The following is a 15953-nucleotide window of genomic DNA, read 5'->3' as shown; positions in this document are numbered from 1 at the left end:
GACTGGCCCGAGGTAATCGTTCAAAGAGTTATGGACAGAGCTTGACCCAAACCCATCATTGCTGCTTTCCCAATCCTTGGTCCAGGTCACGGTCAGAAGCAACCCAGTGGCCCTGCAGGAGTGAGCTGTGCCAGCAGAGCCAGGAAGTGAACTCTGAGTTCTGGAGCCAGAGCTGGGCTGCACTGGCCCCAGGGGGCCTGTCTCCAGGTAGGGAGCCTGGCGTGTGGCCCCAACGCTCTGGAGGAGCACAGATCCTCCTCTCCTCTGACTCACCTCCGTCCAACCTGCCCCAGCTGCAGTATCCAGGGACCCACATCGTGGATTTCCCCTGGCCTGAGGGACACCTCAGCTTTACCTGAAAAAACTGGCAGCTGATCCTCCAGGGGGAACTTACATCCCCAACTCCTTCTACCAAAGCAAAGCCACTGGTTCTATGGTGACCTCAAGTTCCCCCAAATGCCTGGGTCTTATTCACCAATGGGTCGACTAAGCTGAAATCCAGTGGTGTCCACTGGCTGCTCTGCTGTTTACCCTCAGCAGCACGGCCCAGAACCAGAAATGGACGTGAGTCCTCTGCTCAGTAGCGAGAATTCCAGGCCATTCTCATGCACTAGGCCAATCCTCCACTTGGTAAACCCTGATGTGTTTTTACTGGCTCTTGGGCTGTTGTTGGGTCTGCCACCCCGCAAACTTCAAACTATCTAGATCACTCATGTGGATGCCCAAGCCTGTTCTCTGATGCAACCAAGTGGGATAAGGCTGGTGATTGCACCCCTGTGCCACCTAACTGCCACCTGGATTCATCACTGGGCTGGGTATGACAACACACCCACCACCTTGGACCTGGCACAAAGGAAAAGTGGTTTCTGATGCGGAGGCCACCACTGCATGCCAGAGCTATGATTCCTGCCAAGGGCTGGCCCATTTCTCTTGCAGGGAAGGAGGTCACCTTGCCCAGGGTGTGGCCCCGGGCGGCACACCTCTGACTCCATACCTCCCACCTGCTCTTGGGGCTATTCATGGTTACTCATCACGGTTGACACTTTTTAGGGTTATGGAGTTGCTGTTCCATTCCAATCAGCCAACTCTAGGCACACCGTTGTGGCCCTTGAAACTAATCTGTGTGGTGTTTTTGGCTTTTGGGGCCATTTGCAGTCTGACAAGGTGTACCTTTCATCACAAAAGCTAATCAACAATGAGCAGAAGTCAAGATATTCAGTGGACCCTCCACACTCCCTGCCATCCATCCACAGGCATCTGGAATCATTCAACACTGGAATGCCTCCTCAAAAATCACCACAAAAAGGTTTCTGGCTCTACTTCCCTCACTGCCTCCTGGTCCACACACTTTTGTAAAGCATTTTGGTCATTGAATGCACCTGTCCCTAGAAAAGCCACTTGCTGGGGACATCTGGATGAAAGTGGTAAGAAGGTCATAAGGACCTATTTTGAAATTTGGGGATTCAGACTTGACTATTCCTGGACACCTTGCTTCTTTCTTTCCCCTGAGAGCAGCTCTGGGCCGGCCTGGTTGGCACATTTTCTAGGTGAAAGCCAAGCCAAAAGGGGGCCTAGGGATTCAAACTTGATTCTGGTTCAGCCACTTTGATTCTCCTGATGGACTGGCATGATCTTAGATCACAAGGACCACAACCACTTGGGTGAGGACATTGCTCGAGGAGAACCCCTACGGCGGCGCATGCGGGACAAAGTGGGGAATATATTGGGTCTCTCTGCATTTTATAAAAATGCCCTTTTCTTCTTGCACCTGACCCTTCCAAACAAAAGGTTTTGGTATGAGAAGGAGAAAACTGGGGGAAAAAATTTAACAGTGACATTTTAGTCACTGGAGTTTAGCTATGCTGATTTTGGAGGGGGAGCAGCAACTCTGGCCCCGAGGTAGGAAACACCTTAGATCCCAGGAGATAGGTAGAGACAGGCATTAATCACGAATGATCTTTGCCTTTCATAATTGCCTCTGGAGCCTTCCAAAAAAACGCCCTGGTGCAGTTCTCCCAAACTTCTGCAAGCATCTTAAATGTAACAGGGTTTGCCCTCTTCCTGACTAGATGGCTTTGACTACAGTGTGATTCCTGTTAACCTCACCAGAAGTCTATTGGAAATGCAGGGCATGTGGTTGGCTCCTGTATCTTCCAGGAAAAATTCCTGCAGTACCACCAGATGCCTTCCCAACCCCCATTCCCATAGGACTCACTCAGTCACCCTGTGGGGAAGAAGAATGCCACCCAGCTGGCGGCACGGGCAAACAGAATAGATTGGACGACGGCCCTCAGGCAGTCCTTCCAAATATGAGGATCAGACTCAATTATTCAAACTCAACTGGGAACCCAAAGGCCTACCAGCTGGCCAGGAGGCCACACTAGAGGCATTATCAACCTCTGTCTTGACGGATGGAGGTCCCTCTTGGGGGACCCCCACACTTGTAAATAACACTTTCTTTCTAGGGGCACCATGTGTGCCCTGATGACTGTACTTGTGTGGACGCCATGCATGAACTCACCAACCTCCCTGAACAGTGTCTTGCATCTTTGTGGTGGTTATAACAGACCTTCAAGTGTTTATTTGTTTTGTTTTGGTTTGGTTTGGTTTTTTTTGACTGCGCCGTGGCTTGCAGGATCTTAGTTCCCTGACCAGGGATCGAACCTGGGCCCTAGGCATTGAGTGCGCAGAGTCCTAACCACTGGACCGCCAGGGAATTTCCCCTTCAAGTGTTTAAACAAATACCACCAGTAGGTTGGGTAGCCCACAGACAACTGTGGAGACCTCACTGAAATGAGGCTATCCTGAGTTACCCTGGGGAGCTTCCTGGACCGATAACTGACCCATTATTTAGGTGGATTCTGTGGGTAGTTATCCCTGTGATGGTAGTCATTGATTAGAAACAGTGATGCACAATTTGTCCCTGACTGTAGCTAAAGTGACCAGTGATACCACCTTGGCCCTGGAAGTTATTCAGGTCAGTGTCAACTTACTGGCCAGGGTGGGTACGAATGATAAACTTGCCTAGGCTTCTTCCTTGTGGGCCAAAGCATTGACTGGGCAATACCTAATATATCCTGCCATTCCTGGATTAATGACCTAGGCTAAGTGGAGAGGTCAGTATGTGAGAAAGCCATTTGACTTTTTCTAAGATAGACCTTGATGGCTTATGGGATTTGTCCAGCCTGTTGGGTCGAGGACCCAGGGGTGGGGGGTGGGTGGGGGAGGTGGGATTGAGGTTAATACTGCAGGTGGGACTCATTCTGCTCCTTGAAGCGCTGTGGGTGAAATTAATTAAATGCCGAGAGACAAACTGAATTGATTTAGTCCATCTTCTGTTGATCAGATTAATGAGAGCAACTGTTGGCGTGGTACACTCATGGGGAAGTTGCCAGAAGTCAAGATGGTGTAGAAATGAGGGGTGGATATTTTTGGAAGGTACTGTTGTGGGTCTCTCACATTTCTCAAATTTCTGCATGACTTGCGAGCTAAAACCATGAATGCCTTTGTCCCAGACCATTTTCAAGGGTGTCTGCAGAGCCAACAGCCTTGTAAGATAGAGATAGGTCTCCCTCCCGAGCAAAGCACAGGTGTTCTTGCGACCTTGGTAGAGAGGGGCAGCGTCTGTCTTTAGAACAAGGAGCAGACATACTTTACCGTCCAGTATGAAAGAGTCAAATTCTCTAAGCTCTCATCTCTCTTTTCCCCTTTCTCTCCTTAATGCAACTCACTGTGTGTGTAGGAGTCACTTGGCCCTCTTTGTGTTGTCTTGTGGGAATTGGGGCTCAGGGAACCTCCTGCAAGAAAATGCTGGTACTCTGGCTGCTGCGATTGTTGTAACGAAGTCCTTTGTCTCTGATCCAGGAGTGTTGTATCTTTTGCTGAGCATCCATGAAACTGAGGTCAGCTAACTCATCAGCTTGCACATAGGGTAAGATCTCAGATTCTTCCCAGTTCTCGACAAGACGTTCATGCTTTTCAACACAGTGAATTCCATTTCCTGGGACCTATCCTAAAGAAAACAATAGAAATAAGACTAATTTAGCCATTAAAGTATTCATACCAGCATCACTTGTAACAGCAATGAATAAATACATACATACATACCTTAATGTCTAACGTAGGGGAATAATTAAATAAATAGGGGGCCATCTACATGTCGAACACTATGCAGCTGGTAAAGTGCTTAAAAACAATTTTTTTTATGGTGCAGGAAAATGTTCACATTACGTTGAGAAACAGAAGGGAACACCACAAAATTATATGGACATTATGATCCCAATTATGTTAAAATAGGCATAGTCCATAAAATAGGACTGAAAAGAAATATGCCAAAATGTTAGCTATGATCTATCTCTGGGTTGGAGGACTAGAGATGATTTTTTTCTCCCTTCTCTGTATTTTTCCTTATCTTCTAAATTTTCTATAAAATATTTGCTCACTACAATCAGAAAAAGCCGATTTCTCTTTTGAATACCACAGTCCCCAGCCATGAGATCCTCTGCCCAGGGTCCCAGCTGAACCAGCGTGCCTTCCTTTGCTCTACAGAATTTCCCCAGGGGCCTGCTGTGCACCTGGAGCTGAGGACAGGAGAAACAAGAGCAGAAGCCCAGGCCTCAGCCTGCACCATGCAGACATCTGCATTCCAGGGCCCAAGACTCATTGTGGACTGAGGCATGTGACCAGGAAGGACTTCCCAGCACAATCATTTAATGGGCGTTGTTGGGTTTTTTGTTTTGATTTTTAAAAAAATAATAATAACTAGCATTTATTGAGCTCTTACAAGGTGCCAGACTATTCTGAGTGCTTTACATCCTCATAACAAATTTATTAGGTAAATACTAATTTTTTTTTTTTGGCCGCATTGCATGGCTTGTGGGATCTCATTTACCCAACCAGGGATTGAACCTGCACCTTCAGCAGTGAAAGCACCGAGTCCTAACCACTGGACCACCAGGGAATTCCCTGTAGTTTTCATTGTAGAAGTCTTTCACCTCCTTGGTTAATTCCTAAGTATTTCTTTTTGATGCTATTCTAAGTGGAATTGTTTTCTTAATTTCCTTTTCAAATTGTTTAGTGTATAGAAATACAACGGATTTTTGTGTGTTGCTTTTGTGTCTTGTTGCGTTGCTAAATTCATTTATTAGTTCTAATACTTTTTTGGTGTGAAACCTTTAGGGTTTTCTACATACAGGATGTCATCTACAAACATGATTTTACTTCTTTCAAATTGGGATAAGCTTATTTATTTATTTAATTGCTTTGGCTATAACTTCCAACACTATGTTGAATAGAAGTGCAAAAAGTGGGCATTGAGTCTTTCACCATTAACTATGCATGATGTTAACTGTGGGTTTTTCATATATGGTCTCTGTTATGTAGTTTACTTCTATTCCGTGTTATGTTGAGTGTTTTATTCCGATTTGAGTGTTTTTTTTAATCATGAAAGGGTTTTCAATTTTGTGAAATGCTTTTTCTACATCAATTAAGTTGATCATCTGAGATTTTAATGTGGCATATTACATTGATTTTTGTATTTTGGACCATCCTCACATTCTGGGAATGAATCGCACTTGGTCATGGTGTATAATCCTTTTAACATGCTGCTGATTTCAGTTTGCTAGTATTTTGTTGAGGGTATTTGCATCAATATTCAAAGAGATATTGGTCTGTAGTTTTGTTTTCTTGTAGCATCTTTGTCTGGCTTGGGTGTCAGGGTAATGTTGGCCTTACAGAATGAGTTAAGAAGTGCTCCCTCCTCTTCAGTTTTTTGGAAAAATGTGAGAAGAATTGGTGTTAGTTCTTCTTTGAATGTTTGGTAGAATTCATCACTGAAGCCATCAGGTCTCAGGCTTTTCTTTTTGTTGGGAGGGTTTTGATTACTCCGTCAGTCTCCTTACTAGTTATAGGTCTATTCAGATTTTCTATTTCTTTGTGACTCAGTCTTTTTTTCTTTCTTTTCTTTTTTTTTTTTTTGCGGTATGCCGGTCTCTCACTGCTGTGGCCTCTCCCGTTGCGGAGCACAGGCTCCGGACGCACAGGCTCAGCGGCCATGGCTCACGGGTCCAGCCACTCCACGGCATGTGGGATCTTCCCGGACCAGGGCACGAACCCGTGTCCCCTGCATCGGCAGGCGGACTCTCAACCACTGCGCCACCAGGGAAGCCCGTGACTCAGTCTTTTTAAAATAAATTTATTTTATTTACTTATTTTTGCCTGCCTTGGGTCTTCGTTGCTGTGCGTGGGCTTTCTCTAGTTGCGGTGTGCGGGGGTGCATGGGCTTCTCATTGCAGTGGATTCTCTTGTTGTGGAGCACGGGCTCTAGGCGTGTGGGCTTCAGTAGTTGTGGCACGCAGTCTCAGTAGTTGTGGCACACGAGCTTAGTTGCTCCGTGGCATGTGGGATCTTCCCTGATCAGGGCTCGAACCCACTTCCCCTGCATTGTCAGGCGGATTCTTAACAACTGCGCCACCAGGGAAGCCCCTGTGACTCAGACTTGATAGGTTTTGTATTTCTAGGTATTTGTCCATTTCATCTAGGGTATCCAATTTGTTGGCATACAATTATGTTGGTTCGCAACCTCAGGAGTTCCCCGGGTAAAATTTAAAACTGTCCCCTGCTCTCGGAGGGCAAGAAGAGACCAAAGAAAGAAGCAGCCACTCCAGATTGGCAGGTGGCAGTTTTAATAAAAGGACTTACATAGGAAGCTTGTCTTGGGCGGCTGCAAGATGAGTAGATCTCTGCCACCTGCCTGTCAGAATCTTAAGAGTTTACACAGACGCCTTAATGGGGTTCAGTCACTAATACAGTCCAGATGGGCTCAATAACACACCACTCTCTCAAGGCTGCATCACCGATGTCGCTCCTAATGTAGGAACAGTGGGCAGAATGGACATTCCAAGGACACGGAAGAGGGTAAGAGCCTCCAATTGCCCAGGTCCAGCTCACAGCTCATCAGTGCCTTTAAATCCAATCGAATTAGAGAAGAATTCCAGGAATCCTAGAACCAACACAGAAGACTCATCCTTGAGATTCTGTTCCTCTAGAAACAGTTCCAATACCAGAACCTGTATCAGTCAGGGTCCACCAAGGAAAGAGAAACAGGAGAATTCCCTGGTGGTCCAGTGGTTAGGACTCTGAGCTTCCACTGCCGAGGGCACGGGTTCAGTCCCTGGTTAGGGAACTAAGATCCTGCAAGCCGTGAGGCATGGCCAAAAGAAAAAAGAAAAAAAGAAGCAGAAACGGTAGGATACATATTAAGGAATTCATTGCAAGGAATTGATTTCAGTGACTGTGGGGTCTGGATGGACAAGCCTGAAACCTGGAGAGCAGGCTGTCAGGAAGGGCAGACTGGAATGCTTGGGCCTGGGCTGAGGCTGCTCTACACATGCATATCCCTTCCTCATCCGGGAACCTCAGCCCTGCTCTCAGGGCCTTTTGACGGATTAAATCAGGCCTACCCAGATTATCTAGGATAATCTCACTTGCTTGGTTAACTGGCTATGGGCTTTAATCACATTGACTAAATACCTTCACAGCAACACCCAGATTAGCGTCTGATTGAATAAGTGGAGACTATAGCCAAGATGACTCTTCCAATGACTTTCCCCCTGCTGGCAGCCACCAGGCGCCTCAGTGACTCTGGTCAGCCTCACCTCCCTCTAGCGCATACACTCCCACGCTGACCCTCGAATTGCTGTCAGTCTAAACAGAGAAGCGGAGAAACTCAGGACTGGGGCCTCCCACCTGTGTAACTTCAAACCAACCCGCACAATGGGTGCCTGAGAATGTCTTGATTTATTTTTTAAAATATTTATTTATTTATTTATTTAGGCTGTGCCGGGTCTTCGTTGTGGCACGTGGGATCTTTTTAGTTGCAGCATGAGGGCCTCTTAGTTGTAGCATGCATGTGGGATCTAGTTCCCTGAGCAGGGATCGAACCCAGGCCCCCTGCATTGGGAGTCTTAGCCACAGGACCACCAGGGAAGTCCCTGGGTTTTTTTTTTTTTTTTTTGCGGTACGCGGGCCTCTCATTGTTGTGGCCTCTCCTGTTGCGGAGCACAGGCTCCGGACACACAGGCTCAGCGGCCATGGCTCACGGGCTTAGCCGCTCCGAGGCATGTGGGATCTTCCCGGACTGGGGCACGAACCTGTGTCCCCTGCATCGGCAGGCGGACTCTCAACCACTGCGCCACCAGGGAGGCCCCCTGGGATTGTTTTTAATTGAATTTCTAAAATTCACTTAACAAAGTTTAATCATTTCAAAGTGAACAATTCAGTGGATTTGGTACATTCACAATGTTGTGTAGCCATCACCTCTATCCAGTCCCAAAACATTTTCATCACCACAGAAGGAAACCTGGTACTCATTCGACCCTCCCAACCCTGGCACTTTAAAACCAATCTGGGCAGCAGATGCCAATCAGGGCATCAAGCAAGGAGAATTTGGACACTAGAGCCCGGAGCCCTGGCTGATCTGCTGTGGGCAGAGGTGCCCTCCTTGGTGGGCAGCAGCTGAAGCCTGCTACTCTTTCACAGTCTTGGGGCTGTAGTTGGGTTGGATAGCTTCGGCAAGCTCCCGTGCATACATCTCGTATCTGCCTGTCATCTGAAAGCGAAACACAGACTTTAGAGGTTCCCGTTTCATAACCGCCCTCATTTGCTCACCACCACCTACTGCCACTGGAGGGCAGCCATGGGACAGAAATGCGTTAGGAAGACTGGTTGACAGGACAGTCTCAGAGTATAATATAGAGGCACAACCCCCGTGTAACCTTTTGGCAACGATTCCGGGGCTGTGGCGAAGATCACGGATGCCGGTGATGACTCACACCCCCCAGCCCCTCCTGCTGAAAGACCTCTGTGATCTTCCGCCAGAAGGTGTGGTGGCTCCAAGGCAGGAGGGAGGAGGGCTTGACCTGCTCCCGGTCACGAGCCAGGAGTGGAGTTGCTGGGATTCGCACCCTGGTCCCCTGGCTCTGGAGGCCCATCCATTCCACATGGCATCTCATCATGGACACAGACAGAGGCTGGGAGAGGCTGGGGGTGGGGCCGGAAAGCCCACCCAGGGTGCTCACACCCCAGCATTCCCTCCCTCCCTCCTTTCTAAAGCCTTGATGGGAACTCATGCCCACCATAGCTTGGGAAGGCTTCTGCTTTCAAAAAGTTACTAATGAGGGCTTCCCTGGTGGCGCAGTGGTTGAGAGTCGGCCTGCCAATGCAGGGGACACGGGTTCGTGTCCCGGTCCGGGAAGATCCCACATGCCTCGGAGCGGCTGGGCCTGTGAGCCATGGCCGCTGAGCCTGCGCATCCGGAGCCTGTGCTCCGCAACAGGAGAGGCCACAACAGTGAGAGGCCACAACAGTGAGAGGCCCACGTACAGAAAAAAAAAAAAAAAAAAAAAAAAAGTTACTAATGAGAAACCATTCTGTTTATTGGTTCCCACTTCTAATTTGTGTGGAATCCTGCATTTATCTAAGCTTCCGGAGGAGGAGAGATAGGCCAGGAGACTTTCATGTGGGCAGTGCCTTCTCTGTCCAATGAGAACCTGGGACTCAGGAAACATGCCCAAGGACCCACCCTCACGTAACAGGGGAGTCAGGCCTAAAGCCCACATCTGGCTGGATCCGAAGTCCTGGTCCCTTCCAGACATGCTGGGCAAAGTCATTCCGTCCTGACAATGCGATGTTCATTTGTGTGTATGATTTTCTTTCTTTCTTTTTATTTATTTATTTTTTTTATACAGTATGTTCTTACTAGTTATCTATTTTATACATATTAGTGTATATATGTCAATCCCAATCTCCCAGTTCATCCCACCCCCACCCACCCCCCGCCACTTTCCCACCTTGGTGTGCATACGTTTGTTCTCTACATCTGATGATTTTCTTATAAGTGGGTGCAGAGTTGGTGGAAATACTGCTAGACACTAACACAGCAAACTCCATCTGTGTCCTTGATGAGATGCCATATTTTGGGGGGTCCCAGGCTGCAAGCACCCTATCCTAGGAGGTGGGCACTTACACTCCTGTGGTGTCACAGGGTATTGGTCTCCAAGGCCACCTGGGGCCTTCGAGTTCAGCCTCTTGTTTTACAAATGGGAGTACTAAGGCCAGGAGCAGAAGGGGCTTGCAAGGCAGTGGCAGAGCCAGGCCTGGATCCCATTTCTCTGCTTGACCCACTTCCCTCCATTGTCAAGGCCTAGACTTGGGGCCTGGCCACAGGCAGAGCCAGACATGCACATTTACCTTGTGACAAGTGCAAATGCCTGGAAAGGAAAAAAGGATTAGCGAGGCCAATCCACTCTATTCCCTGGACAAATGAAATTGAGATTAATTTGCTTGAAGGTGCCCAGAATCTAAATCAGATGAGCAGAGAATTTATTGAGGCCGGCTGCCTGGGCATCGTTTGACCCAGTGGCTCCTCCCCTGAGCACCGGCCCTGGCCTTCAAGGAGGCAGACACCGGACCTTCTGCTCAACTCGTAGCCTCACGCGGCTGTCCCTGAGGCCCCCAGCAGCCGCAGTTCCCAGGACTGGGGGCAGGAAGGGCCCACGCAGAGGAGCAGGGGACTCAGGACCCACCTTGAAGCCCCAGATGTCATTCACCTGCCGGCAGAGGTTGAGGTCGAGCTCGGTGACCAGCAGCCCATCCCGGTTGCGGGAGAGCCCGGGGGTGCGGCTGCCATCAGGGGCCGCCACGTAGCTTGAGCCATAAAAGTAGCCGAAGTCCCGGTGAGCTGTGAAGGAGCAAAGGCAAGGCCCCCGTGAGCTCAGGCAGACACGGGTGGACTCTGCAGGGGGACGGGTGCACCAAGAGACTCCCAGGACAAAGGGTCCCCACCTCCCTTCCCAGTGGTGGCCAAGGTCCCAAGGACCTGCTTCCCTCCTTGGGCCTGGAGGCCCAGCAAGTGGCTGCATGTCAACCTCAGCACCCTCACCTCTGCCCCGGGAACCTTTTACAGGTCACCCTAGTAGAGGTATTGGCCTCCGGCTCCAGCATCAGCCACTATAGCCCAAGGGATTTGCATGACTCTGCAGGGCTTCCTGTGGTGGCCCCGCAAGGTGAGCTGACAGCTCTGCCCTCGCCAGCCGTGCCAGCTGTGTCACCCTCACCCTCCCTCCATGCCTCGGTCCCCTCACCAGTAAAGCAGGGTAACAGCCACCCTGAAGGTGTGTAGGGAGCATGTGGGCACAGTGCAGGGCCCAGCTGGCTTCACTTTCCTGCAGGGAGCTAAGTGGGACTCAGGAGGTCTCCAAGGCCTCACGTCGTGGGGGATGTGGAGCCCTTTCAGGAAATGCTTTTCTGGGAGACAGACCCCCTCAGCGCCCCCTGCTTCCCAGGGCGGGAACCATGAGCGAGTTCAGACACCTCCTTGGTGAGGGGGCAGCCCCCCTCCCACATTCCAGGCTAGAGAGGTGAGGCGGGGAGCGTGGGGCAGATTCCTAGCAGAGGTGAGGTGAGACCTGCCCTCAGATCAAAGCAAGCTGTGGATTCTAGGAACCCAAGGCAGCCATGCCGGGCTCTGGGGCATTTGTACAGCTGGGGATTGAGGGGTGTGGACGAGGACAAAGGAAGCGGGGAGTGAGGTCTGCGGGGTGGATGATGCACCCCTATTTCAGGGCGCTCACAAAGGGCTCCCCCACACCTCAGTCCATCTTCACCCTAGTCCCGGGGGATGGATGGAGTCTGATCTCTACTCCATCCTCATCTGGGGAATGAGGTGGTCACAGGGCCAGGAATGCCAATCCACATGGGAACACAGCTGTGCAGACACAGTCTGTGGGGTAGACCCTGCCTGGAAGCGGCAGACGGGGAAGGAACAGTGAGGCCCACCCCTCATATGCGGTCCCACGGGACATACCTTTCTTGCCATCCCCAGAGGTGAACTCGTTCGGAAAGAACTCCTGGGAAATAAAACCAAGGTAAGACACACCTATAGGGGGCGCTGCTGGGTTGTTCATCAACGTCAGGCTGGGGTGAGGGAGTTAGGAGTTAAAGTGATGTGGACCAGCCTGAACTTAACCGTCCCTGCTGAGTCCTAGCCCCAGGCCAGCAGGCGGCCAGCGGGGCATCTGACCAGCCAGGGGAAGACCCGGATTTTGCCATCTGCTGGGAGAAGAGAAAGTAATTGCAGAGAGTGGTTCCCAGGGCCGTGGAGGGCGTCTGAGGCTCGTCTGCTGGAGTCATAAAGCCCAGCCTGGGGTCTGCGAAGGCAGCAGGGGGGGTGTCTGCTCGTGGCTCTCAATATCTTCCAGAAGCCTAATGGAAACTGTGCATCCAGCAGGGACAGGGATACGCGGGCTAAGTAAAACACCGAGTTTCTTTACGTTGTCAGAAATTAGACCGACTTAGTGTTCTCTCAGACTGATCAGATGCTCTGATTAGAGTTTGACATCTGATTAGTAACAATGAAGAAGAGGATTTGTTTTGCAATAAATACATGGTGTTTGTAGTCAGAATCCTTTGGTGCATGAGGTCAAGGGTGGGTGGGGAGAAACTGGGTACTGAGGTGAGAGCCTTTCAAAATGGTTTCAGCTAAAGACAAAACAGACAAAAACAGGGGAGGGACAGTGCTTTCTTTCAAAGTGACAGAAGCCAGTCTGCCCCCTGCTGGGACCCTACCATGTGGGGCGTGCCTGCATGCAGAGAGGAGGTGTAACACCAGGTGTCCCCAGCAGGGCCACAGCAACAGCAGTTCTTTCCCTTGTGGCTTTTGCTGCTCTGAAGAGCCTGGGCCCCGATGGCAGGCAGGTTTCGCAGCAGCTGCAGGAGGGCTTCCTGGAGGCCAGGCCTCGGGCACTTACCTCGCCTACCCGGTTGATGGCGCAGGTGAAGCAGTGATTGGCGATGGCTGCGTTTCTGGCCTCGATTGGCCACAGGGACTCACTGTGAGAGCGGAAGGAGAGGAACCAGGTTGCCGACTTCCCAGCCAAGCTCAGAGGATGCTCGGCCCCGAGCTGCAGCCCGGGTGCCAGCCTTCCAGGCCTGCGGTGGGGATGGCCAGGGAGACTCACTGCGTCCGTGGGTGACCCCAAACCCACAAACAGGCCAGCTCGTCCCCGGCTCAAGCCAAAGCGGCCTTTTGGAGAGGGCCCAACGCAGCAGAAGCAGCCCTGGATCAAAGCCTCACCCTGACTCAGTTTCCTTTTCTGAAACTTCCTCAGAGACCATGCAGATGAAGCTTCTGGGGGCGGGGTGGGGGTGGGAGGCTGTTGCAGGAACCCCTTAACTGCTGCTTCTCACTCGTTCCCTCCTCCCAGGTGGGGGTCAGGAACCCACCTCCCAGGCTGGTAAATGTCAGAAGGGAGCTGGGGCCCTGGTGGCTTGTGTGTAACGTGTCCCCCAATCCCTACCCTGCTGTGCTGCCTTGCAAAGCAGTCTCTACAGGGGGAGATTTCAGGCCTAGCAAACAGAGTACACCTGAAAGGAATTTAGGTTGTACGTGGGCATTGCCTCCCCTGTGCTGGCCCCCATTTCCCAGTGCCCCCCACATCTCCCTTTTCTGAACCCTGAGTCTCGCAGCCGAGGCCCCCTGGTTCTTCTACGGGCCCGGAAAGGAGTCATCCCACAGGCACAGCTGAGCTGCAGGCCTCCCTCAGTCCAGCACCTGCGAAGGGGGGACAGGGTGGGAAACTTTGCCCCAACCAGACAGGTCCTTCCCCAGCCCACCAAAGAAAATGTGCCATGGGATTCAGTGGGCCTCCTTGTCACTAATTATCTGTCTGAGGTTGCAGCAAGGTGATTAGGATTCTGAACTGACAGATGTAATGCCCACTTAGAAACGCTGAGTGACTGGGAGCGGGATGCCCTGGAATCTTCCTTCCTGTCAGCATGCACCTGGTTTAAACCAGAGAGTAGGTGGAAGGGGTGGGTGGGTGCTTGTCACAAGCCTAATTCTCAGGAGGATTCACGAGTCTGGAAGAAAAAAAATCACAGGCTTGATTGAGGGGACTCATTTTGCCGCTTTTCTCCCCACTCCAGCTGCTAAGCCGAGCTGACAAAACTTTTAAGAAAGGATTTTTACAGAAACACACCCGTCAATGACATTTTCGGGAATTAAACAGACAGTTGCAGAGCGAATGCCATAAAACATCGTTCTTGCAGTTCTCCAGGGAGGGTGCGGAGTGCAGGACTCAAAACCACAGCTGGCAATAAAACGGAGGCTCACAAAACAAGCAAGGGAAAGGAAGCCGGAGGTTCGTGAGAGCCGGGGCATGCGGGAATCGTGGAGAGCCCGGCGGGGGTATGGGGACATCTGCCACTTTCCCAGCACGGTGTACACAAGCCCCTAAAAATAATCACAGTGGGAAGGGGAAAGGCATCGAGGGGTGGGGATGGCGGCTTTCCTATTAACACACATACGTGGTAGAAATCCTTGACCACACGGGCTGCATGGTTTGTCAGGATGACTCAGTTCATCAAAAAGCACTTTGCCTCCATTGGGTGCTTGGAACTGTGGGACCCACAAATGAGGATACCCTTCCAATCTGTGCATGTGCGTGTGTGTGTGTGTGTGTGTGTGTGTGTCTGGGGGGGGCTGTGATACAGGAGGTGGGAGATGACGGAGAAGGGGATGGATGCTTCCAGAAGCTGTAAGCCGATGCTTGTGCGCAGCTGGTGGGGATCTGCCTGGCATTGTGCTTGCCATCAATTCTACAAATAATCATTCAGTATTTTAAGAAACTCAGAGTTGCACCATCCTAGTGAACCACCTGTTGTAATTTTCTCACACTCTACGACCATCCTCAGTCTTTGCAGAGTTCTGATCCCAGCCTGGAAACATCTTTTTGCTCACAGGCTTTCATCATGATGCTGCAGTACCTCCATGAAGATTTGTTTTAGTGGCTGTACGATAACCCATGGAAAAGGTGGGCTGGTGTTGACCTGACTCTGACCTCTCTCTCCCTTCCAGCTTTTCTTGTAATCAATCATGCTGCCATAAGCATCTTCAGGCAGGCAGCCTTCCCCTCCTCTCTCAGATGCGTCCTCAGGCTAAGGTTCTCAGACTATAATTATCTGGTCAAGGTGTGGACGTTGTGGGAACTTGTGAGACATACTGCTTCTGAAAGACCTGTCAGAGTTTTAACTGCCAGCGGAACCACATCCTTGGAGGGCACCAGTTGGACCACTGTTGGCCAAGGAAGGAAGATCGATAACTTTTAATAAGCCAAGGACACCTGTGTATTACGTTAAGGTGCTTCTGTTCGCTTAACTGGGGCTGATAAAAGCCTGGGGGCACTTGGTTGGAGACGTGACCATCTGATTCCAGGCCACAGCTGTGCCCAGCCTGGCCTGACAGCAGCTGTACCCGGTGGGGCACTGGCTTCAGGATCCTCCAGGGACCCTTTTGGGGAGATGGAGCTTGCTGGATGTCTTACACATGGCCGGCAGGAGGGCCTGCTCTAGGGCCCAGAGGTTCTGCCCAGGCTTGGTGGCCCGACAACCAGGAATCACCCTTTGTCGCAACTGCCGACGGACGTTGTCATAGTGGCCACGCTGCCAGGAGGCCCCCAGAGATTCTCTGAGGGGAGATCCAAGACTCGAGTGTCCCCTTCTGCCCGACAGTGCCCCCCTAGACTCAGACAAGATGGGGTGCATGGATGGGGCGGCAGGTCTGGGGTAGCAGAGAGGGGTCTGCGTTCTGTGAGGGACCTGCTGTGCAGATCAGAACACTGAGGGAAGTCATGCTGTGGAGGGGGCATCACGCTCAAGAAAAAGGTAAAGTGAATGTCACATCCTGACTTTTAGAAGAAATTAGACTGAAATTTCATGGAGAGCGAGGACAAGAATGACAGGGGTGGGCTGACAGGGAACTCAAGGCTGCCCCCCAGAACTCCCCCAGCTGACCCCACGTGGGGACTGGGACTCCCCCTCCCGGCCCTGCCCCATGACAGAGAGTGAAAGCCAGCACCTCCCGACCCAGGAATGCTGCTTTGGAGGAAGTGAGCTGG

The 15953-nt window shown here is 51.0% G+C and overlaps 1 protein-coding gene across 3 annotated transcripts in view; it reads right to left on the bottom strand.

Annotated features, from left to right (window-relative positions):
- Positions 1–3334: 3334 nt before the first annotated feature.
- Positions 3335–15953, bottom strand: part of UPB1 (beta-ureidopropionase 1) — a 32175-nt gene continuing 19556 nt past the window's right edge. The window contains exons 7-10 of one of the 3 annotated variants that reach the window (XM_082641260.1): positions 12807–12888; positions 11864–11906; positions 10608–10738; positions 3335–4012 (exon numbers count right to left, since the gene is read on the bottom strand). In XM_082641260.1, coding sequence (XP_082497386.1) covers positions 3908–4012; positions 10608–10738; positions 11864–11906; positions 12807–12888 — 361 coding nt within the window. In that variant the 3' untranslated portion in view covers positions 3335–3907. Of the gene's footprint in view, positions 4013–8211; positions 8609–10583; positions 10739–11863; positions 11907–12806; positions 12889–15953 lie in introns of those variants that run through there. The other 2 variants (XM_082641259.1, XM_082641261.1) reach the window with 2 other exon arrangements.

The sequence above is a fragment of the Mesoplodon mirus genome (assembly GCF_964341445.2).
Source record: "Mesoplodon mirus genome assembly, chromosome: 13".
Taxonomy (NCBI): domain Eukaryota; kingdom Metazoa; phylum Chordata; class Mammalia; order Artiodactyla; family Ziphiidae; genus Mesoplodon; species Mesoplodon mirus.
Note: the sequence above shows the minus strand (reverse complement) of the source record. Positions and strands in the feature narration are given on the sequence as shown.